General features: G+C 38.4%; 5 protein-coding genes across 9 annotated transcripts; 1 reads left to right on the top strand and 4 right to left on the bottom strand.

Moving 5' to 3' along the window:
• The first annotated feature begins 4,873 nt into the window (after positions 1–4,873).
• LOC9306980 (protein trichome birefringence-like 35) lies at positions 4,874–6,842 on the top strand. Its single transcript, XM_021020972.1, has 6 exons — positions 4,874–5,194; positions 5,307–5,589; positions 5,692–5,863; positions 5,953–6,149; positions 6,235–6,387; positions 6,482–6,842. Exons 1-6 carry the CDS (start codon positions 4,984–4,986, stop codon positions 6,810–6,812), a joined length of 1,347 nt encoding a protein of 448 aa, XP_020876631.1. The 5' UTR covers positions 4,874–4,983; the 3' UTR covers positions 6,813–6,842.
• An 87-nt stretch (positions 6,843–6,929) lies between these two features.
• On the bottom strand, positions 6,930–12,858 carry LOC9306979 (protein BREAST CANCER SUSCEPTIBILITY 2 homolog B). Its single transcript, XM_021020971.1, has 20 exons — positions 12,551–12,858; positions 12,346–12,477; positions 12,063–12,224; positions 10,791–11,777; positions 10,596–10,720; positions 10,352–10,506; positions 10,055–10,177; positions 9,793–9,978; positions 9,634–9,715; positions 9,485–9,535; positions 9,311–9,392; positions 9,099–9,210; positions 8,945–9,016; positions 8,446–8,644; positions 8,195–8,377; positions 7,914–8,056; positions 7,770–7,832; positions 7,487–7,691; positions 7,219–7,392; positions 6,930–7,126 (listed from the first exon to the last, which is right to left on the bottom strand). The coding sequence occupies exons 1-20, from the start codon at positions 12,702–12,704 to the stop codon at positions 7,061–7,063; spliced, it is 3,456 nt and encodes a 1,151-aa protein (XP_020876630.1). The 5' UTR covers positions 12,705–12,858; the 3' UTR covers positions 6,930–7,060.
• A 153-nt stretch (positions 12,859–13,011) lies between these two features.
• Positions 13,012–14,111, bottom strand: LOC9306978 (PRA1 family protein B5). The gene has a single exon (XM_002870862.2). It carries the CDS (start codon positions 13,823–13,825, stop codon positions 13,172–13,174), a length of 654 nt encoding a protein of 217 aa, XP_002870908.1. The 5' UTR covers positions 13,826–14,111; the 3' UTR covers positions 13,012–13,171.
• An 84-nt stretch (positions 14,112–14,195) lies between these two features.
• LOC9306977 (macrophage migration inhibitory factor homolog) lies at positions 14,196–15,689 on the bottom strand. 2 transcript variants are annotated; one of them, XM_021020973.1, is made up of 4 exons: positions 15,491–15,689; positions 14,880–15,080; positions 14,666–14,753; positions 14,196–14,418 (listed from the first exon to the last, which is right to left on the bottom strand). In XM_021020973.1, exons 1-3 carry the CDS (start codon positions 15,599–15,601, stop codon positions 14,697–14,699), a joined length of 369 nt encoding a protein of 122 aa, XP_020876632.1. In that variant the 5' UTR covers positions 15,602–15,689; the 3' UTR covers positions 14,196–14,418; positions 14,666–14,696. The 2 variants fall into 2 exon arrangements, with proteins under 2 accessions (XP_020876632.1, XP_020876633.1); XM_021020974.1 differs by lacking the exon at positions 14,666–14,753 and having other exon boundaries at positions 15,491–15,681.
• Positions 15,690–17,149: 1,460 nt separating this feature from the next.
• LOC9309069 (influenza virus NS1A-binding protein) lies at positions 17,150–22,305 on the bottom strand. 4 transcript variants are annotated; one of them, XM_021023702.1, is made up of 12 exons: positions 22,022–22,299; positions 21,331–21,449; positions 21,056–21,237; positions 20,310–20,903; positions 19,834–19,911; positions 19,259–19,598; positions 18,693–18,892; positions 18,584–18,601; positions 18,310–18,386; positions 18,102–18,203; positions 17,645–17,834; positions 17,150–17,557 (listed from the first exon to the last, which is right to left on the bottom strand). In XM_021023702.1, exons 2-12 carry the CDS (start codon positions 21,446–21,448, stop codon positions 17,468–17,470), a joined length of 1,989 nt encoding a protein of 662 aa, XP_020879361.1. In that variant the 5' UTR covers position 21,449; positions 22,022–22,299; the 3' UTR covers positions 17,150–17,467. The 4 variants fall into 4 exon arrangements, 2 of the variants coding, with proteins under 2 accessions (XP_020879361.1, XP_002870905.2); XM_002870859.2 differs by lacking the exon at positions 18,584–18,601 and having other exon boundaries at positions 22,022–22,298; XR_002331528.1 differs by lacking the exons at positions 17,150–17,557; positions 17,645–17,834; positions 18,102–18,203 and having other exon boundaries at positions 18,466–18,601; positions 22,022–22,305.
• Positions 22,306–23,248: the final 943 nt, after the last annotated feature.

The following is a 23,248-nucleotide window of genomic DNA, read 5'->3' as shown; positions in this document are numbered from 1 at the left end:
AAAAATTAGGGTTGCAGAAAAATATACTCAGGTTGAAGATGACTGAAAAATTACAGTTATACCCTTTATAGAATTTCTTCTCTGTACGTATATGCAATTTACGGTGTACGTACACGAAAGTTTCTTAGTGGAACGTATATGGTATAATATGGGAAAACGGTCTATTTCCCCACGAGAAGTATCACATCACGACAGATAGAGCCCAATCTATGACTACGTGCTAGATATCCCCGAAATAATAGTTTTCAATCTATAACCCCCCGAATCCATAGTTCGAAATCTATATCTCTCCAAAATAATAGTTTTCATCTAATTATCCATAAATTTTGATTTTACTCGGTTTACTGTTTTCTTAACCAACTAACAAAGATATTTAACCGGATTAAACCTAAGCTAAACCAATTACAACCCAATTACAACTAATTGCCCGACCCAAGAAAAACACCCAACCCAACGTTCTCTCTCACCCACCTACTGTATTTCTTCGTTTTCTTCTTGTTATGTTGCTTTTATCTAATTCCAAATCAAATCATCAAACGATTAAATATTAAAACTATTTTTTTTATATCTCTATGTCTATCTATGGGATCACAACTATCAGTTTCTCCAATGCATTAATTGAACTTTACCCGACTCCATGGTTAAGAAGAAGAGGAAGAAGAAGAAGAGGAAGAAGAAGAAGACAATTGGACAGTTGTTGGTTCCAAATGTTTCCTTCTGTATCAAAGATACTGTTGTTGTTGGTTTTGGTAGTAGGACACCGAAATTGCAGGACGTGTTTTAATTTCAATGTGAAATTTGATTGATTTTACACTTTCTTAGATCAAAATCTTCATAAAATGAATTTCTTCACCTCTTTCTTTGTATGTTTTTTTGAGAAGCTTCATCGTTTCACTGTACACTAGACACAAGTTTGAACATTCGAATTGTGTATGGAAGGAGGAGCAAGAACGATGATGAACATGGGAGATTTTAGGGTTCTTAGATTTGAGAATTTGGGGATTTTTAAGAAAATTTGGGGATTTAGATCGGGTCGGGTTTAAAATGTCAATTGGGTTTTAAATTTGGTTTCATATCGGGTTTAAGTGGTTTTATATCGGTTTAGTTCATAAACCGATTAAATCCAGATTTATGGAAAAATAGCTTTCGAACTATGAATTTGGGGGATTATAGGTTGAAAACTATTATTTCGGGGATATCTAGCACGTGGTCATAGATTGGGCTCTATCTGTCGTGATGTGATACTTTTCGTGGGGAAATAGACCGTTTTTCCGTATAATATTAAAGTGGTTGTAATAAATCTCTAACCACCCTCTTCAAAAAAAATTAAAAATTATAGGATTTGACTCCAAAATTAAGCCATTTTGTTACTTCTTCATATATCTCAATAAAATACATGCATATATAATAATTAAAAAAATATATAGTCAAAAAATATTTGTTCTTCATATTTCTGAAAAACTTATGTACGTACACGTGTAATAATGAACATACACCTTTGTCGATAAATTAGATTTGTTAAGATAAATTTATTGATAAAATAATAAACCAATATTGGCGATGGCGGGGATGTATTCTATGACGCTCCTACTAGATATGATGCCATTGTTATTTGATTTTTTTTTTCTAAATACACTCCCAACATACAATGTCTCTCTTGTCGTACTAATTTATATTTTTGTCTCATCAACTCGGGCATTTACTAAATCATCGAAGACTAGAGCAAAATCCACACAATTACCATTCACTTTACATATATCATGCCAATTTGCATTTGTGTACGTCAAACATTTACCGTCAGATACTTTCTCGTGTACATAGTTAGTAATGTACGTACATTCTTCCAAAAATCATGTCTTACCTCCTGGTTATGACTCACAAATGGTTGAATGTCATCATTTTTCCAAAATGATCGACATTTTATCAATTACGTACATGTTAATTAGTATACGTACACATTTCTAATAATCAATTGAATTTTTCATGTTAGCCTCATAGTAAGTTGAGTGTCATCAACATTTCTGACATGTCTTATCCCATATTTCTCAACACCAAAATCAGTCCACTCGTTGTAATGTAGTCTTCGGCACTACCACTACCGTATACGTAACAAATTTACCTTCGCATCATGTGTCTCGTACACATTCTCTAGTGTACGTACATTGGAGCAATCCATGTTGACATGTCCGGGTTGAATTCATAGTTAGCTGAGTGTCACCCAAATTCGCACTGGTTTCTCATGTACGTACACGTTGACTTGTGGTCGTACACTCTGCCAATATACGACTGTATTCCTCTGCCGGTTCCAGTCGGTGGAATGTCACAGACGTCCTCCTCAACATGGCCAACTCCATATTCTTCTACAATCAAATCATTCCACTTGTTGAAATCGTAATCTTCATCCTCCTCCTCATCTTCTTCATCCTCATCTGTTTTATCGTCTTCAATGTCGTCTTGCTCATCTACGGCCTCATTATTTCCATCTACATTTGAAGCCGCTACGATGGGATTTGGTGTCATTGCACTCCCACACACACGGTAACTCTCACCATCGTCACCATCGGTCCTAGGGACAGTATTCCCGAGTTTCTTGACGGTTGTAATGAAAGAGACAAACAAGGTGACACTAGGATCCCCACCACGAATCAAAAAGAAGGTATCCAGGCTCATTTGATTGTCAATGTAGACAGGAGGACGTTTACTTTCTATCATCACTGACATCTTTCCCGGCATCCAGTAACTAATTATTGGATTGCGTTCGGTGGACTTCAAACTGAAAACCTCGCATAATGTAAGTACAAATTCCGTGTACGTCATGTTTTCCTTAACACGTACACAACGACCAAACCAGCCTTCCCATGGTTCAAATTTTCATTCTTCTTCTTTGCATCTCCACTCACCCACCATAGTAAATACGGGAATATCCATTACCTACTTGCATCATAAATTCAGCAGAACCCCATTAAATGCAAATGAAAGCATGATTATATCTACAAAAAACAAAAAGAATTCCCAACTACACACTTATATACATAAATCTATCCTCATTCAGCATTTTCAACTAAAAAAATTGGAAATAAAAATATTCTGGGTTTTTATATAAAAACAATGTTGATTTCGAACACAATCAAGACCCTAGTGTGTTATAACAAAAAACTTCTTAACCAATTTCATTACTTACAAGATCAATGCTTGTCTTGGCTCCAAACTTTGTAAATCAAGAAGATCAAAACTTCTCCAGCATCACATTCATTCAGAATAATTTGTTTGTTTGATGGATTATGTTTATCTCTTACAACTCCTTCAGCAAATAGCTCAGCTAGTCCATCAACATGTTTGATGTCCGCATCATACGATCTCTCCAAACAGTTACATCCTAAAAATGCCTAAATCACATAAGTCTTATACTATGTACGTACACAAAAATATTTATTGGAGCGTACATGGTACAACATTAATTTAATTTTTTGACATCAAAATTAAGTTATTATGTCAGTTATTTGTATGACTGTATTTTTTTCATATGTTGTTCATACATGATTTGAATGTTTTGTTTTTATAGTCAAAAAATATTTGAAACGTAAATATACAAATTATTTAGATATTTACGTACATATATACACACACATTACTACCGTGTACGTACACATTATTACCGTGTACGTATATATTATTACCGTTACGCACATATGTGTATATGATATTGCTAATCGTGAATAGTCTTCGATAATAATAAATAAAATATTATTTAAAATAGAAATAAAAATATGAAAATGGGTCTGATAGAAAAAAAAAGAATTTTAACTAAAAATATAAAAACAATAAATATTTATAAAATGGAAAAGCGAATCATCTACTGACAAGTGTTTAAGATTTTCAAACCACACACGGCTCTGTGTCACGTTAAAACATACTCTTCCTCAATGTTTTTCTTTAGTTGTGAGGTTTGTTTCTACTGCTTCTCGTATTTGACATATGATTATGTAAATTGCGTAACAGAGCTGGAGTTTTGTGAGTCTCATTAGAGTCAATTTGTGTGTTGATCATAGTTGATTTCAATTATTTACTGAAAACAAATTATTAATATTTTTTTAATTGATTTCGTAGAAAACTTGTATGAAATTAGTAAGATATTTTTGGTAGAAATATGTCCTTATTTGAGTTTTTTCTATTTACGTGTATGTAGTTTACGGTATACACAGTATTGATTATAAAATGGATATGTACTTCAGTTATATCATGTACTATTGTGGAGACGGTGTACGTAATATTTATAGAGTTTGTATTTTAGTTTTTCGACTTCAAAATATGCTAATATAAACTAGATTTACAAAATCAATAAATAAATTAAATGTAAAAAAACAAAAGATTATAAGAAAATTGTGAACAGTCAATCGCATAACTGAACCGCATAACTGAACCGTGTACAGTGTACGTAACTGAACCGTACAGTGAACAGTACATCGCATAACTGAACTGCATAACTGAACTGCATAACTAAACCGGAACAGTATACATAACTGAACCGCATAACTGAACCGTACAGTGAACAGTACATCGGTACGCTGGCAGGGGTAAAATGGTTAGATTTTGGCTAAATTGTCAAAACTTGAAAGCCCATTCTCACTTTGCCAAAACATGAAATTAAAACTTGGTCAACTGCCATAACATGCAATTTACCCATTATTCTTTAATAGAAAGAAACAAAAGGATTTTTATTCTTTAAAATAAAAAGATAAAGACAGCTCGACGGATTCAATAGAGCCAAAGAGGAAGAAAGATGGGATCTGGTAAATAAACGTCAAAAGTCAAATTACAAAAATTATATTTAAGAAAAAAAAACAAATTGAAATAGTATTAATCTCTGCTCTCTCTCTCTCTCGCCTCTACTGAAGAAGAAGAAGAAGAAGAAGAAGAAGAAGAAGAGTTCTTCTTCCTCTTACTCTGGTGCTTGGTGACATTTTCTCTTGAAACAAGTCTCCGATGTCGCAGAGATGTAGCAGAAAAAAGAGTCGGCTTCCATTAGCGGGTCTCCTCTTTATGCTCGTCGTCACCTTTATGATTCTCTTCAACGAGCGTAGCATTCAGCAGATCCACCACCACGCGGCCAGTCACAGTCAAAATCTCCGAGAAGCTTCGACGTCCAATCTCGTCAAGCCTAATGTTCCTGGGAATTACTACTTGGGAGCTCTTGGTACTTTTCTGATTTGATTTTTCGATTTTGAAGTGATTCGTGCTACTTTCTCTGCTCAAATCGTTGCTACTTCTATGGAAACTTACTAATTGTTACTTAAAACAAATGGCAGAGGTTTTGGATAGATTCAGCAAATGCAACTCGACGAAAGAGTACAGTGGGAAGAAAATCGGATGGGTTGACCCGTTTGAAGACCCGGGTCTAACAGCAAAGGATGACCAGAAATGTGATGTCTTCTCTGGGAAATGGGTCTTTGATAATTCTTCATCATACCCTTTACACAAGGAATCTCAGTGCCCTTACATGTCCGACCAGTTGGCTTGTCAGAAGCATGGTAGGAAGGATTTGGAGTATCAGCATTGGAGATGGCAACCTCATGCCTGCAACTTGAAGAGGTTGGTTTGATGAATAGCTTGTTTATGAATTTGGGTGCTACTATTGTTTGCAAAGAATGTATCGAAACTGATGATTTAGGTGTTTACCATTTTGTCTGGTAGATGGAATGTGACAGAAATGTGGGAGAAGCTGAGAGGAAAGAGATTGATGTTTGTTGGAGACTCACTAAACAGAGGCCAATGGATTTCAATGGTTTGTCTCTTACAGTCTGTCATTCCACGTGAGAAGCAATCTATGTCTCCTAACGCTCACCTCACCATTTTCAGGGCTGAGGTAATAAATACATTTCAGTTTATATGCCTTGACAACTCTTTGTTCTGTTTTTTGGTGCGATTGGTTACTTTGGTGTATGTACCCCGCAGGACTACAATGCCACGGTGGAGTTTCTCTGGGCACCGTTGCTCGTGGAATCGAATTCTGATGACCCTGTTAATCACAGATTGGGCGAACGCATTATCCGACCCGATTCTGTTCTTAAGCATGCATCAAAGTGGCAATATGCTGATATTCTAATCTTCAACACATACTTATGGTGGAGACAAGACTCTGTCAAGCTCCGGTAAGTATATTATATAGACATCGTTTTCTTCACATCTGCAAAACCAAACGAAACAATTGGTACTCATTGCATATTCAAACTAAAGATGGAGCAGTGAAGAAAGAGGGTCATGCGAGGAGGTGAAGGGCGCCGAGGGAATGGAGATGGCAATGAATACTTGGGGTGATTGGATTGCTAACAATGTCGATCCAAACACAAAGCGAGTTTTCTTCGTTACAATGTCTCCTACACATCAATGGTAACAAAATACTTATCCCCAGTTCTCTCTATCAATATGATCGATTTTACTCTCTTTTTTTACGCATTAAAACTGAGCTGTTGAAACCGGTCAGGAGCCGAGAATGGAACCCGGGAAGCGAAGGAAACTGCTACGGGGAGAAGAAACCGATAGAGGAAGAGAGTTATTGGGGAAGTGGGTCGGACATTCCGACAATGAAGATGGTGAAGAGAGTTTTGGATAGATTGGGACCAAAGGTTTCGGTTATAAACATCACTCAGTTGTCTGAGTATCGAAAAGATGGTCATCCATCGGTGTACCGGAAATTCTGGGAACCTCTAAACGAAGACCGGTTGAAAAACCCAGCATTGTATTCTGACTGTACTCATTGGTGTGTACCTGGAGTTCCTGATGTCTGGAATCAATTGCTTTTCCAGTTTTTGTGAAAATGAAATGAATAAAACCTTTTCTTTTTACTGGGATGTCGCCTAAAATTAAATGAGCAAAGTACTGACGGATCCATATTTGTTACATCCTTTTCCTAATATAGACAGGAGGCCAAATTTAGCAAAATGTAAAGATTGTTTATTTGTACGAAATTTATGTAGCAAAATGGGCTTTAATAGATACATTCTGCAGGGTGGGTTAGACAACTTAAGGCTTATGAACAAAAATTAAGAGAAGAGGTGTATCTTCAGCATGAAGGTGATTTACAAGCACCGATTATAGATAGGACTGTTTGCCGAAGTTCATGGATGACCTGAAAATTGAGCAAAACAAGAAGGTTTTATATAATAATCCAATCTTTTTGAACCAAATAATTATAGAAAGAAGAAGTCGAAGAGTACGAACGGTGTTGGAAGAAGAGAGCTTAGCCCATGCTTGGATATGGGCACTGCTGGTTTTGAGGTGAGAAGAGTAGGCAGCTTCTGCGTTTATGAAGTACACTGAGTTCTCTGTTGCCTCACCAACCCACATTTTGTTTTTCGCATCCTTTGCTCTTTTAATTAGATTGCAGAATCCGACCTGCCAGATATTAAGTAAGACCCACAAACATTTTTCAAAAAGTAATTTCTTTTCTCTCAGTGTAAAACTAAACAAGATTAGAATTTGTACATACCACGGATCCAACCAAATTATGGCTGATGTGGGAAATAGAGCTATCTTCCATGGATGGGGTGCTGAAGCTTATAGCAAGAAGACTGTTTGAGTTTTCCCCTGAATGTTGAGTGGATCCATCTGTCACAAACACCCACTGCTTCTTTTGTTGAACATCCGTGTATGCATTTCCAACATATACAACGTACGCAGCGATATCAAATTCACTGAATGACATAATTGCATAGATTAGCAAAGTAAGTGCGGTAAAGAGTGTTTTATAAAAAGCTTGGACTGAGATTAACCTTGAAACAGGAATTTCACCAAGATTTGACAAAGAGATTGGTTTACGTGGGTTGAAAAAGGGCCTGAAAACACCAGGGAAATTGAACAAATAAATGAGATAGATTCCGGTGTGTCTACGAAAGAAAGTCCACGAAACAACTTACTGAAAATTTGCAGAATCTTTCTGAGACAAAGGCTGCCATTTCGAGCTAGATCCTCTGGCATGTAAGTAAAGTGTTTCTGAATCTGAGTTCATTGGTACCAGCCCTTTCATTATGTATACTTTTCCCTCTGTCAGCTCGGTTCTCTATCACAGTAGTAGACAATGATAACTGTTTTGAGAATCTACAGGTTGCTCAAGCTAATCGATGATGCTCATAATGCAACAGTACAGTGATGGTAACGATTGTGCATGAAACATTCAGATTTAGGCATTTGAATGTACCTGTCTCTCCGTGGGATCCCAGATTGTTACAATGCCTTCTTTTGGATTGTGCTCTCCTTCATAACTTAAACTCGTCAGGCCAACAAGCCTAATCCTCATGAATCGGGTGACATTCCTTTCACCTAAGCCAGCGTCTTCCAGTGCTTTTGCCACTGATTTTTCCATCTGCATTTGCTTGGCTGCCTGAGGTTCAGATTGAAGCAGTTAACTAGTGTAATCAATATATCAAGAAAAGGAAATTACTATTCTACCTCAAATTTTGCTTTATATATAGTGAAAGATGTCAACTGCTCTGGGCTCATTTCTGCCATTAGGAGTTCAGGTTCAGCAGCCGTCTCTAACAGCTTAAAGACCTTGGCTCCTTCTTCGCTGTCAGTGTCGTTCTGGCTGTGAACACCATTAATTCCTCTCTGGTACTCACACATAATACCCTCAACAAGAGCTGAGCGCCTACGGAAAACAAAAAACAAAGATGCAGGTACGAATGAGAATAAAACCATGAGGAACTGCAACCTTTGGCTCTTCTGTTGGCAAAACCATCCATATTCAGAAGGCCAGAAGCTTTTCTAATATATACAAAGATTGTTTGTCTGTCCCAATAACTACTTAGAAACCTAATATTGTTGTATGGAACAAAATGTTTCTAGCTTTGATGAGTTAATCTGACACTTCTTAGAAAGAGATGCATGTGCTAAATTGATCACATAAAGGTTACTAAAAATTGCTCTCTACAGTTGTAAGGAAACTTGCCTCTGATTATGCAGCTGTATAATTCTACTTTCCATTCTCTCTGATCGAACTATTGACTTCTTTTCACCTAACCTGTAATATACCAAGAAAATATGTCTTTGCCAGAAGTATAGAGAAGACCAAGTTGCATTAACAGGCACACATTTATATTAACCTTTCCTTGTATAGGATGGGGTATATTCGTGTGATGCCAGCTAGCGTTTTAGGCACTGGACCCCCATTGCACTTGATACAGTTGAAAGCCAGAGGGACACCAATTTCTTTACCTTGAGGAAGAGATTAAAAGACGGTCAATATAAAGATAACAATATGAAAGCAATAAGAACTCAGATAATGTAGTGAGGTCCACAGCATAAAGCTACTTACAGAAGCCTAGTTGGTCTGCCCAGTGAGCTCTGTATGTCCCATTAATATTCAACAACAAACAGATTGTACTTGAAATCACTGCCTGAAAGTTTTGGTTGAATGAAACTATGAAGTATGAAGAAACCAACCTGAGAAGGTTTCAGAAAATCTTATAAAATTCAAAGTCTAGGAAACCTCAAGTGGTGATGTTGGGGTAGCCCAGCCAGAAAGTCCTGCCCCGAGGATCTTCAGATAAGAGAGAAGAACGTAAGCATGCTGTAAGTCAGTGATCTAACCAAAACATGTGTTGCAAAACAAAATAAACCTTGCATGAAATAACTTACTCGAAGCTTCTGCCCGACAAACAATTTGCCAGCATTCAGCTGCTTTGTTAGCACGACATCCAGAGCAGCATTCATCGAGTACCTGTGATTTTAAAAAAAAAAATCCTTTGGAAAGGAGACAAGAAAACAGGTAACAGAACAGCAATAGCAATTTCATACCACCCATCAGTGAGTTCTACTTTCACATTGCTGCAAATATCAGAACAATGTGCTTCCTGAGAATCATTATCGGTCTTAGGATTAATAGCTGATATGCAGAGCACCATCATTGAAGAAGCTGGAGCATCACCACTCAGAATCCTCTTGATTGCGGAGCAATGACCATGATTGACCTCTCTCTCATATCTATTAAGAAAGATTAACCATGTTAGACTTTGCATGAGTTTAAATAACAACGAGCTTTGTTGTGAGACTGGGAAACCTGTATTTTAGTTCCTCAAGAACATTGGTGATTGTCAGAAAGTTTCCTCTGCATTTGGCTGGGTAGTATATGTCGTAGCATGCAAGTTTCCAGACTATCCACCTGTAGTGATTAGTGACCCACCTAGTGCATATATAGTGATAGATAAGTTAATAGATATAGACATCATTACTCACTGTCTATCTAGTAGAGTGACAATCACATGCAAGAGTAAAAAAAACAGTCACACACTTTTTTCTGATATAATAAACAAATAACACGGTTAACTTGAAACATTTCAAGGGGCAGAGAAATTACTTTCTGGATGCATGTTGTAAGGAAGCACCAGACTCAGCCAACATTAGAAGAAAAGTTTCAGCTCCAACCTTGTTTGAAGAAGACTCATCACAGAATACATATTTATCTGCATTACTTGATTTGATTCTTCTGACATGGTCTGGCACATAATCCATCTAAAACCACCTCGTAAGTGTGGTTTGAGTGAATGAAGAAAAAAGTATATGTAACGCAGGAAAATGTGAAAGGGACAAAAAGATTTTACCTTGGTCGTAGCTGTTGGATGCATTCCAAAAAAATCCTTGATATATACTCTTGGAGACTTTTCTGGGTATCTTGTAGAAAGCACCTTTTTGGAAGTAAGTGTATCACACGATACAACAGACAAACCTGATAACAGACAGATTAACATAAAAATCATATAAATGTTCCTGAAAAAAAAAAATCCTGAATATTTTACCACTTGAAGCTTGCTGAGCATTTTTCTTTAAAGGAGTTTTAAAGGATGAAATCCTTGGCCTTTTGAAAGGAGAGACGGAGACTGTCTTTCCCAGCCTTTTCTTTTGGGTACTGTCTTGTTTAATGTTTGCATAAGCTGTATCACTGCAATTTGTTATATCGACAAGCGGCTGATCAGCTGGCCTTCCAAATTGCCTAGCTCTTGGAATGAAACCGTTTTCCTTGGAATTAGTCACTGCCATATTAGATGCTATAGGCTTGTTATTTGATAGTCCATGTGTAGCAAGTTCAGTGATATTCAGAGCACAGTCTGTGTCATCAACAGCTGCATCAAATTTCTTGATCAAATTACCCCCTGAAGCTAGGTTCTCCAAGTTGACTGATCTAAATTGCTTTGAAGATGACCGAAGAGGAGATACAAAACTATTTGACGTATGTTTGTTGCTTGACTTTTCTTCATGAGCAATATAACCTGTGTTGGCACTTCCATTGTTTATAGCAATATCACCTAACCTTTCATCTTTCTGTGGTGTAACAAATTGATCACCTCCAGCCACATCATCAAAGAAAGACCCTAACTCAGGATCACCAAGAAGGTTTCTGGCACGTTTCAACGCCTCAGCTGACACTGACAATGATTTTCCACCAGCAGTCTGAAACTTTGTTGGAGGCACCTTTAAAGATGGATTTAAGATTTCAGGTCTCTTCCCAGACACATAATCCTCATATTGTCCTGGAGTTCCTGAATGATGCTTAACCACTGTAGCGTCAAACTCCTCATGAGTTTTTAAAACGGACAACCCATGTTGCTGGAGGGAAGAAGACGACTGGTTCACATGGTTAAATCCATTCAAATCATCTTCTTCTAGTCCTAGCAATGCCTTGGCTCTTGCTAAACCGGCAGAAGATACATTAACCTTCTTGTTAGAAGCTGTTTGAAAAAGCGTGTTGGGCACACCAAACCCACTCTCCCTGGGAAGAACGTAGTCTACACAATCAAATAAAATCTTATTAACAGATAAACTGTGAAAAAATGCCATATCTAATATTCATTCTCGAAACAAAGTAAGATGTGTGTTGATTAGTTTTTCATCTGATGACAACCGAACTCAAGAAACTGTGGTCAGCTTTAATATCGACCGAGTTGAAAGAAAAAAACACAGATAATAAACCTAGAAGTTGAATGGAATAGCACAATCAACAATTGGATATATAAATGCGCACACAACCATGCTGGAAATAAGAGTTTAGAGAAGAGGAGATAAGAACACACCTGAGTCAATAATCTTATCACTTGCTAGAATAGACAAAGCTTTGGCAATTGAAGACTCTTTCAAAGGGACAGATTTGCCCAAGGCCGTCCTGAACATAGGCAAAGTTTCAGCTGAATCCACTTGTCTCATTTGGGGATTTGAGCAATTAGTGTTCTGCAAATCTAAAGTGAAGCCAAGAACATGGAGCAATCAAAAGATTTTCATGAACCCATATCACCAAATTCAAGAGAATTCAGAAACAAATGACTAGTCAAGGGAATTCAATAGTGTCAAGTAAAGTACCTGAATCTGCTAAAAGGGATTTGGCTTTAGCCATGGAAGACTCTTTTAGAGGTACAGACTTCCCCAGGCCAGTCCTGAACATTGGGATTTCCCCAGGCAGCGCTTCCTCCCGTTCTATAAGCTTCGAGCATCCTTTGAGCATCAAACAATAATTTAATGTCCGAGTCGCATGACTAACACGATTCGACAAAAAAAGAAGAATCACCTTGGAGCAAGAGATCGGCCATGGAAGGTAGAGGAGCTGTGGATTCGAGCGCCTTGGTTGGAGTAGAATCCGAGTCGGACTGGAGAATCCGGCCAGCGACTTCCCACCGGAAACCATCGCCGCTGGAATCGGAAAATAATTGCCACGTCGACATTTATTCAGTTCTAGGGTATCGACTTTTTCCGATTCGTCGTAAATTGATTCAGCCGGAGAACTAAACTTCGCCTCTATCTAGTACCACACCCAGAGGAGAGCGGAATTTTTATTTTTCTTTCCCCCAAAATCCAAAAAGTTAAAAGATCTGACCAAGGCGGGAAAGTTGAAAATAATTTGGGCCGAAAATATGAGACGCGTGGTCTTATTTAACTTTGGGCTTGGTTTTAACCACGACATATATAGCGTTCCAAGACAAGTGAGCGTTTTATTGAGATTAAAACGGCACGAATGCTGCTAACCGGAAATCGTTCCAAACAACAATTGCTTACGTGGACATTGTAAAACATCTGTTCAATGGTGATTGGTGACTGACTTCAATGAAAAATTACATTGCAACAATCTCATCTCCACCGTCAAATTTCTAAACGACAAACTGCCAGATATTCTGAGAACAACAGTAATTAATTATACGGGGGATGGCGCTGAGGAGGCGGAGGGTGCTACGGCGGGGACACCGATGAATGAGAGGAATCCGACGGCGGCAGCGTCTTGCTCGTCCAGGAAGAGATCATCGGGAGCTCTAAAGGCGCCATGGACGCAGACCGTTGCTACTCCGATCATGAGAGCGGATATCAGTACAGATCCGACGCTTGTGAAGAAGATCACGGCGATCGTGGAGAGGATCAGGCCACCGAGAGTTTCGTATTCGGAGAAAGATCGGCCGAAGAGGACAAGAGGACGATCTGATGGACGGAAGAGGTAGAGGAAGAGCCAGGAAGCGGCGAGGCATAGGAGGAGGATGAGCGAGAATGGGTGGGCGAGAAGAGAGAAACCGAGGATCAGAGCGACGATGCAGACGTAATTCACCCTGAAATAGGAAGAATTCTTCCGGAATCGCGTCGCAGCCTCGGAGAGAGAGTCAGGCTTGGAGAAAGCGGATCGATCGAGGAGCTCTGACCACGGACGGCTACGAGATAGGCCACCACGGACCGTCTCGGTTACACCGTTGACAAATGCACGGACGGCTGGAGGTTGCGATTCCACCACAGCGGTTACAATCGGAGGCTGAGTGGTGGTGGTGGAGGAAATCGGAAGCACAGGGGGATGTGTGGACACCATTCGATTTTCTTCTCTGGAAATTGTAAGGGACGATTGATTTGGAGGCCGGTGAAGTTACAGATCGCACCACCTACACGCCTACAGTGTTATGTATTTATAGGATCACAATTACGCGTCTTTCAACTTTGATTTGATTTCCGTTGCTTCATCTGATAGATAATCTATATTTTGATTAATGTGACCATTTTTGCTAAAATAACCTCTTGCATTCTTTTATTCTTGGATTCCTCATGTAATTTCGAATTACACACTCTGACTTTTCTCATCCTTTATATTGAATACAAGTCACTTTACCAATAGTATTGTCGCATGTGTCAATTCACAAAGTAGTTTATACAATAATAATTTTAAAAAATAAATAACATATTGCTTAAGTCGTAGAATCATATATAGCATAAATGTTATTTCTTAACGCAACTCCATCAAACCTTAGACATGTTTACAATACGAAATAGTTCAGAGTTACTTGATCGATGAGAGTAGATCACTGAAGCTAGAATATGTTCATACATTTCAAAACAATCACACTAATCTCTCAGCTGCCACAGTCCACGGAATTAAAAAGTCGCCCCGTTCCAACCAAAGAAGGATCCCTGCAAGAAGAACCAAACGAGAAAAGAAATGTAGAATTGAAATATCAGGTAAAGACTCCAGATGATGGATGACCCACTAGATCAGTTAGAGAACGGATTTAGGGACGTTGAACCTCCTAAATAACTCAAAACAAACAATAGTGTGGGTGTAAAGATTGATTGAGAGTTGTTGAAACGGTTTCTGCAAACTGTTTGTAATGCCTAGTTTATGAGTAAAAGTTATAGGTCTGTCTTATGATGAACTTACACAAAAGATGTATTTGTTCCCTATTCATGACCTAGTAGTGCTGGTGTAAAGCGTGTAAACACTGTGCATATTCTTGACTCTGATGGTCCTAGAGAGACAACGAACAATGAAAATGAGACATGGACGCATGAAATCATCATCATCATCATCACATTTGCTTATGTTATGTTACTCCATGAAAGGAAGAAAAACATCCAGAGATGGAATTGCTTGCCTTGGTGTCATAAAACTTGAGGAAGAATCGAGACTTGGGCACAGATAGCTTAGTCTCAAGAATAGCAGAAACGGCAGCGCTTAGCTTCTTGTTCACATCCGCATTAAGGCCACCAATAGAGACTAATTCACCATAAGCTGCAGGATCCTCGGTGCCGCCAAATGACATAGGCAGAGAGCCTTTCAAGACAATCATCACATACTGCAAATTACAATGAACAATGCAATCAGATAATGATCTAAGAAAACAACAGTAAGGACAAACAGCACTAACATAAACCAAGCAATCTTCAAAGCAGAACAATATTGAAAACAAACTTGAGCAATGCGAAATTCAAGGGTCAGGAATGGCCTAGAAACGGTGGTATAATAAAAAGACGAAACCCAAAATCCCAATTGAATACCATTGCTTAGTATCGGATGCACAATGGGCTAAATTTGCTTAGGGTTTCAATATCCTGCTGCATGTGAAGAAAACAAGACTCGAATCGCGAGAGGAAAGCGATTAAGAGATATGAACACGCACACAAGGCAAATCTCAGGAGAAAATGAAGATTCAAAACAAAATTCGAAACGAATTAAAGGTTAAAACAGGAGAGAAAGAGAGATTACGTTCTCAGGCTTGCCGATGATTTTGGCGACGGTGGCGGAAGCTTCCGAGAGAATGGAAGATGTATCAACGCCGTCAAGGTTAACGTTGGTGGAGAGGTTGAGACACGGCATTTTCTTCTTCTTCTTCTTTCCTCTATCACTCGATCGATGCCAATTTTCTTCTTAGTGAAGCGGATAAGGAGTGTAAGATCACAATTGGAATTTCCCCTTTCATCATTGAAGCCTTTTTTATTCGCTTCAGCCCAAGCCCATCCTTTTTAGGTTGCTTTCTCGTATCGTAGATTCTTGGGTTGACTGATTTTTCAGTCCTTAACTATTCGCAAACTCAAGGTTTCCCCCAATACTTTTTTGCTCTTAAAAAACCACCAACAACTATCAATTTTCTTAAACAAACACCACGTACTTTCGGATTCAGCTTGAAAAATACGCCTCCAATTGAACCGGCCATAAAACCGGGTTTAACCACAAATCCGCGTTTACTGTACCGCGATTAGGATTACCCGTATGATTACCCATGACCCGTTAAGAAAACGACGTCGTTTCACTCTTCTCTCAATTTCCCAAAACAAAGCCAAACGACGTCGTTTTCTTAACGGTACTCCGGCGTAGAGAGACACGCCTCTGAGACGATGTCCGTCACCGAGAATTGCATCCGCCGGGAAATTCCGATCGATTGTACTAGCACCAACGGTGGTTACCCACGGTGCGAGGTTTGTAGGTCCTTCGTTTCCGGCGGAAGAAGAAACGGAGATTCCTTTCGACGCGGCGCCGTATGAGCCTATAGCGATTGGATCGAGGTAATACGGAGAAGTAATCCCGTCACCACCACCGATTGAGATCGATATAACGTCGACGCCGTCTCTACTAGCCGCATCAAAAGCGGCGAGGATATCGGAATCGAGACAACCGGATTCTTTCCAACAGACTTTGTAGGTGGCGATACGTGCTTTAGGAGCAACACCTTTGGCTACACCGGAGGCGTAACCGGACATACTCGCTTTGAAAGCATGACGGCCGGTTGAGGAAGTGTGAGTACCGTGTCCATCGGCGTCACGAGGAGATAGAAACTCAACGTTTTTGTTGATTCCTCCGATTACGGCGTCTTGTTGCCCTTTAGCGAAGAATCTTGCTCCGATGATTTTTCGGTTACAGTTCCGAGGACCAAATCTTGCTCCGGATTCGCAAACACCTCTCCACCGTTTTGGAATTGGACCGAGGTTGAGATATGAAAAACTCCTCCTCTCTGGCCAGATTCCGGTATCGAATACGCCAATGATTACGTCTGATCCGTAATTAGATTGAGAGAAGAGTGAAACGACGTCGTTTGGCTTTGTTTTGGGAAATTGAGAGAAGAGTGAAACGACGTCGTTTTCTTAACGGGTCATGGGTAATCATACGGATAATCCTAATCGCGGTACAGTAAACGCGGATTTGTGGTTAAACCCGATTTAATGGCCGGTTCAATTGGAGGCGTATTTTTCAAGCTGAATCCGAAAGTACGTGGTGTTTGTTTAAGAAAATTGATAGTTGTTGGTGGTTTTTTAAGAGCAAAAAATTTTAGGGGAAATCTTTGAGTTTGCTAATAGTTAAGGGCTGAAAAATCAGCCAACCCTAGATTCTTTTAAACGCAACTTCTGCCCTCCGAAATTCGATTCGATGGATTGGTATAATATATTGAATTGATCTTCTCTTCTTATGACTAGCTAGGGTTATGGAATTTTGCTACATTCTTTTTTGCTCACTAGCTATAACAATAATTCTACAGTTACTAAATTGGTTGCCAATTGAACCCGAACTAACCGAATTGGTTACCAAGGTTTTTTTTATAGCAAATCGATATTTCCATTTTGCTTCTACTTCATGAAGGGAAACTCTTTTCCCAAAATTAATGCCTCTTGAGGCATATGATATGAATGGCTCTCTGTCTCTCATGACTTGGCCACCAAAAAACAATGGGTAGCTTCAAAGTTTCTCCATTTACAAAGCCACTGCAGATAGAAAGCAACGCCTACCGATCGAGGAACAAGGCACATTTTTCCACCCTTCACCTTCCTTGAAACACTCTACCTGTGAACACACACATGATCAAAGATTAAAGCGTGTCTGGTTATGTAAATTGTTTTACTTTTATTTCAAGTTCAGAACTGATCCTACAGTGTCTAATATGTCATCCTCTTCCCCTTTGTATCCTCCGATGACATATATCAAGTCTTTAACCACTGCCACTGCTGAATATCCTCTTAAATCCTTCATTGGTTCTCCTGTCATCCATGTCCCTGTCCTTGGCTCATATATCTCAACACTGGATACCATTGTCTCACCATCAAACCCACCAATTGCATATCTGCAAAAGAAGACAACCTTTAACATCTTAACCAGAATTTCTTCGTTAATTGTCACATGTAAACGGAAACATGCAAATGATATTATGCTAGTTCGTTAGAGACTGAATGTTGCATATTACTTTGTTTTTTGATTAATTGTTCTACCATTCAAAATGTAATTAACATTTATAGTCAGTAAAGCCTATATATTGTTGAATAGATCATCTCACTATCCCCGTGTGCTTGTTACTATGAAAGAAGAAAAAAAATGTGGAGAAGAAACTAACAGTTTTTCGTTCAGAACAACAAGGGAATGGCAGCCTCTTCTTGACTTCATCGATGCAATATTCATCCAGGAGTGCTCTCTAGGATCAAACCTTTCAGCTGTGCTGTTAAAAGTAAGTTTCCAATAAATTTGAATTTGTTAGCTTCACATAAATTTGTGTCAAGATTAGGGGGGGGGGGAAATAGAACAGAAGGCTTAAATGTTCTTACTTCAGGTACTCTTTACCATCAAAACCACCGACAGCATAAATTGAACCTTTATGCTCCACGGACGCAACTGCAAATCTCTGAGATCAAAGAACAGTGATAACTCAGAGAATAAAGCCGAAGAAAAGGTCATGGTATCATCTTGTTAAGGCTTCTAACCAGTAGGTGAGTGAAAGCATAAACTACATTTCTTTTGTTATCCTTGACACTCCTTACTTGAACGTCCAACTCAGCGAAATAGAGTAGTTTTAACAAAGGATTCCCTTTGGGAACTTACGTTTTTAGCTGTGAGCTTCTGTCAAAATTTTCCCATTAGGGATCTAATTGACAACTTTTCAGACTTTTGGCTTTCACCATATCTCATGCGAATAGAGAAGAACGTTTACCTCCTGCCCCATTGAACTTGTTCTGATCCATCTCCCTATGTCTGGATCAAGCATCTCAACATCTGAAAAAGATACCATCCCATTTCCACCTCCGATTGCAAATATTTTTCCATCCAAAGTGGCTCCACCTAAACTTCCTTTTCGCTCGTTTAAGGGGGGGCACAAGCTCCACTGGCCATCAGTCTGGTTATATGATTCAGCTTCAACAGAAAAAAAAGAAGAGGCAAAACAGAAATCAAAGTTCAGGCTTAAATAATTATGATTAGAGAGAAAAAGAAGAGTGTGGAGTGGTAGACATTAACTTAAAATATGAACAGCCGAAGTGAAGTGCATGAAATCAATACACCTCACTTCACAATTTAGTAAAAATACTAGAGCCATTTGGTTTAGTAATTTGCTGAAAGTCACAGTAGTATGCTTTTGCCACCCATATTCCGTTTTCTAATTCTTTTAGTTGTCTTTTAAGAAAATCTGGAAGGTTTATATATGTATCGTATACAGGCTCTAAGGCACTAAAAATAGTTAACACATTTTAAGAAACAAGAGAAAGAAAAGAGAGGCCGTACCTGTGTTGGTCCAGCCACGGCCACCGTCATCACCTCCAAAGACGTAAATTTTACCATCCAATTTTGCCACTGATGCATTTGAACGGATACAGCTCATTGAACTATGAGCCTTTACAACATTCCTGGATGGAAAATATGACTGCACTGATGACAACCATGTTTCAGAGTCTTTATCAAATCCCCCTAAAAGAAGAATTGCCTCAGTTGGATCTAAGCTGGAATCATCTGGTGAATGGATCTCCATATCACTACCACCAGCTTTGGTGATTAAAGGACCTGATATGGACTCCAGCATGTTGCAACGCTCTCTCAATCTATAAATTTCCTTGTGTGCTTCGTCCTGAAATACCAAATATCGAAAAGTAAAAGTGTCATGGTTTCTCCACCACTATATTTTGAGCTTATGGGTTCCAAAAACATGAGAAAAATGATTCCAAGATGAACCCTTGCTGAAAATGACAGAGGATCATTATTACTGATATGATGAGTGTGTGTGTGTGTGGTCATATTACAGATGCAAACAGAATTCCAGCAGGAAGAATGAAAATCAATAATAGCATTAAACAAAATCTTACCAGCTTCTCTTCCAAGTAACATATCTTGGTTGAATTTTCCAGCCCGTATGCCCTGAGTTCCTTCACCTCATGCATCAACTGCAAAAGATATATATTAATGCAATATGATCGCATTGATTTTGCTACACCCAAGAGACATGATAATCTTCCGAGAGGATATTAAAAGTCTCAATTAATTATAGATCATAGTTTTTGGAAGAGAAGCAAGCTGACATGGAGCAGTTCTACACAGTTAATAATTGACACTCATATGGGTATAAGTAGAAGGGGGAACAAACGTGAGGTTGCCTAAAACTTGGATATTTTGGCTGAGAAATTTGGGGGTTCTGTTTGTCGTTCATTCGGAGAAGATATAAAGGGGAAAGTGTTGACTCCAACAGATTTACACATAGACTTGTATAGGAAGTAACACTTCAAGTATTATAACTGGAGACCTAGTGTGAATAAGTACCAACCATATGTAGATACCAACATACCTGGCTTATTGTATGTGGAAGACGAGAGGATACAAGAGAACTGTCATCTTTTTTCCCCTCTGAACATGTTTCCTCTTCAAGTGTATCTCTGTCTTCCAAGTTCTTGCAGGGAGGAATGTTGGCTTGTTCAACAGTTTCAGTTAGACTATTGTCTCCATGCTCATCATGACCAAAGGAGAGATCCTTCAGTTTCTCAAGAACATAATCCTTCTCAATTTGTTTGGGGTTCTGTACGTCTGGATGGTTCTCAGAGAAACCAGGATAAGAAGCTGCAGCAGAGGATTCAGATTCTCTGCCAGAACTGAGTGCCACTTCCAAGCTACCCACTGGTTCATTCTCAGAAGGCTTAACCTCATCACTGTTCTCTTTCTTTTCACTTGATGAAATCAAGCGAAAGATCTGTCTTGTGTTTGGTGTATTCATGGGTGGTTTAGGTTTCACAGCAAAAGATGTTAGCAGACATGTCAACTTACTTGTTTGGAAATGATCAAGCTCGAACCAAAAATGGTGAGAACTGTAGTAATTATCTGCAATTGCAGGCTTGAATTTTTCCTCGGAAAGTGGTTCACACTGTAACCTCACACTGATTTGAACCTGCGAAACCGTAAAAGACCATTACAAATTTCATGAAATTTATACTGCTTATGGAAAAGGTTGGCAAGGGGTATGCCTCCTGAAAACCGTATGTAATCCAATGTATCGTAGAAAAACATATTCATGAAAGTGATCAAGTCTCACTCTGGTACCTGTGCAGGATATGAGGTTCTCTCAGAACCATCAGAGGTCCAGCCATAAGGGTCAATATTCAGCTGACCAGAACCAGCAGCCTCAAAAATGCCATGAAGAGTACGATCAGAATAGTTGAAAAGAAACAATGGCAAACCAGTATCAATCTTCTGCACGTATGGAATGTGGTTGTAGGGTAAACCTGTCAAAACCATCAGCGGATTCAAAAAAAGGCTATATTCAGCAGAAGCAGAAACAAGCATGGGAGGGTAATAAGCTTTTGAAGAAGACTCACCAAACAGCTGCTTCGACAAACACTCTTTGATGGTATTTTTTGTGCAGCCAAATACAACACCACCTAGTTGACTTTTCGTCAGGTTTCTGAATGAAAATTTCCCCTTCCTTTGAGCCATCCTGTCATTCATTGGGTAAAAGAATAGAATGTCAAACGATTCACACCTAAGTGTAACAACAAATCCAGACCTTGCAATTATTGAAACGGGTCTTATTGTGGCAACCTTCTTATAAAGCATGTAATCAAAAGACAGACATAGTCTCAGAGATTTCGTACGGTTTTACTTACTAGACAGCAGAAGGAGGAAAACCTTCAAACACATGGTGTGCACTATAAATACTCTGAAGTACATTTAGCTTGAGGCAGCCATTGATGTGAAATTACAAAATCACAAAGAAATTCCCATGATGGACAGACATTCAAAACACGAAACACAAATGTATACAACTTCAGTCAGCTAACGAAGAAGCCACCGAACTAAACACACAAAACCCAACCCGGAGGAAATCAACGGATAATTCTGAAACAAAAGCGCAGAGAACAATCCAACACAACGATATCCAACATTACATCTCAACTCCTCGAGAAATCAATAACACGCTAAGAACCATGCGATGAAAAAAGAAGCACAAGGCAACGACTGAAACCTAAATGCTCACTAAATCTGGAATCAACAGACAACGCGTCTTACTTGAGTCAGAGCGGTGAGAAATCGAAGAAGACGAGGTTGCGGAGAGAGAGAAGAAGTTTAGACCATGAGTGATGGCAATGGAAAGACGATGACAAGCCCGGAAGAGCGACGGAAACTGAGCGTCGGAATTTTGAGAGCCTTTATTTAAGCTGCAAATTTTAAATATACACCTTCTTTTTTTTATTTCTTCAGCGTCTCTAATATACATTTTTCTTCCTTTTCAGTTTTTCTACAATAAATTTTAACTGTTTACAATTAGTTATTTTACCTTCTGCGAAAAATGGACATCGACGCATAATATAATATCATCTTTACAAAATTAAAAAATATATATCTTTTGCATATGAAATTCGCGTAACAGTGAATTTCCTCGATAAATTTTGAGAGAAAAACAATAATTAGTCATATAAAAGGAATTTTTCTTTCTACTAATACGTAGAAGAAAAGTTTCTACTCATAAAATAAAAATTCATTTGATAACAAACAAATTTTTCTTCCAATGTGGTAGGACCACGTGATATATTTTTCTTCTATGTAGCACACCAGTCACAGTCTTAATATAATATCGGCTATGACTGGTAAATGTTAGAAAAAAAAAAAAGAAGAAAACAGAAGAAAATAAAAGTACAAACTAGAGAAATTTTGTATACCATGTATTTTATAATTGAAAAGTTTCTTCAATTTACGTCACTTTTTGGAAGAACTGAGAAGAAAAGTAAATCTTTTCTTTTCTATTTGATTGGTTTATTTTTAGTAGAATATAGAAGAATTATTTGTTTATCCTTTATTTTTCTTCTATAATGTATAACCAGTCACACCCATCATCTTTACAAAATCATGTGTTGTCAAATCATGGCATGCAAACATAAAAATACAATAGACTTTTTTAACATAGGCATGATCATATATAAACTATAATAAGAATATTGTTTCTTTTGTTCGTAAAATATTGTTTTAGTCTCAGAAGAAATTTATTAGTGAAGTGAGACATTAGCTAACAAAAGATGGAAAAATGTAAACCGTGAAAGCTATACTAAAATTCTATCAAACAAATGAAAAAGGAGACGCATCTTCCTCTTTTATACTTTTACCCTTTTTACTTTTTTAGATTGAAGTTGACATAGATGTGGACATGTAAATTTTAAGCCAGACAGTAAATTTTATAAGATATATAATGCTGATCGTTGAGAGAATGAATGTTCTCTTCCGTTTTCTTACGATAATATT

This window comes from Arabidopsis lyrata, assembly GCF_000004255.2.
Source record: "Arabidopsis lyrata subsp. lyrata unplaced genomic scaffold ARALYscaffold_6, whole genome shotgun sequence".
Lineage (NCBI taxonomy): Eukaryota > Viridiplantae > Streptophyta > Magnoliopsida > Brassicales > Brassicaceae > Arabidopsis > Arabidopsis lyrata.
Note: the sequence above shows the minus strand (reverse complement) of the source record. Positions and strands in the feature narration are given on the sequence as shown.

Coding starts and splice junctions, on each gene's coding strand:
- LOC9306978 (XM_002870862.2), bottom strand. CDS start 13,825: ATGGTGTCCACACATCCCCCTGTGCTTCCGATTTCCTCCACCACCACC.
- LOC9306980 (XM_021020972.1), top strand. CDS start 4,984: ATGTCGCAGAGATGTAGCAGAAAAAAGAGTCGGCTTCCATTAGCGGGT. Junction 5,590..5,691: donor CATGCCTGCAACTTGAAGAG/GTTGGTTTGATG, acceptor TTTGTCTGGTAG/ATGGAATGTGACAGAAATGT. Junction 6,388..6,481: donor ATGTCTCCTACACATCAATG/GTAACAAAATAC, acceptor GAAACCGGTCAG/GAGCCGAGAATGGAACCCGG.
- LOC9309069 (XM_021023702.1), bottom strand. CDS start 21,448: ATGGCTCAAAGGAAGGGGAAATTTTCATTCAGAAACCTGACGAAAAGT. Junction 19,912..20,309: donor TTCCACATACAATAAGCCAG/GTATGTTGGTAT, acceptor TATCTTTTGCAG/TTGATGCATGAGGTGAAGGA. Junction 18,893..19,258: donor CCGTGGCTGGACCAACACAG/GTACGGCCTCTC, acceptor TTTCTGTTGAAG/CTGAATCATATAACCAGACT.
- LOC9306979 (XM_021020971.1), bottom strand. CDS start 12,704: ATGTCGACGTGGCAATTATTTTCCGATTCCAGCGGCGATGGTTTCCGG. Junction 9,017..9,098: donor CCCATCCTATACAAGGAAAG/GTTAATATAAAT, acceptor GGTATATTACAG/GTTAGGTGAAAAGAAGTCAA. Junction 8,057..8,194: donor GGGATCCCACGGAGAGACAG/GTACATTCAAAT, acceptor CTACTGTGATAG/AGAACCGAGCTGACAGAGGG.
- LOC9306977 (XM_021020973.1), bottom strand. CDS start 15,601: ATGCCGTGTCTCAACCTCTCCACCAACGTTAACCTTGACGGCGTTGAT. Junction 15,081..15,490: donor TCATCGGCAAGCCTGAGAAC/GTAATCTCTCTT, acceptor TGTAATTTGCAG/TATGTGATGATTGTCTTGAA. Junction 14,754..14,879: donor TCAAGTTTTATGACACCAAG/GCAAGCAATTCC, acceptor TTGTCTCTCTAG/GACCATCAGAGTCAAGAATA.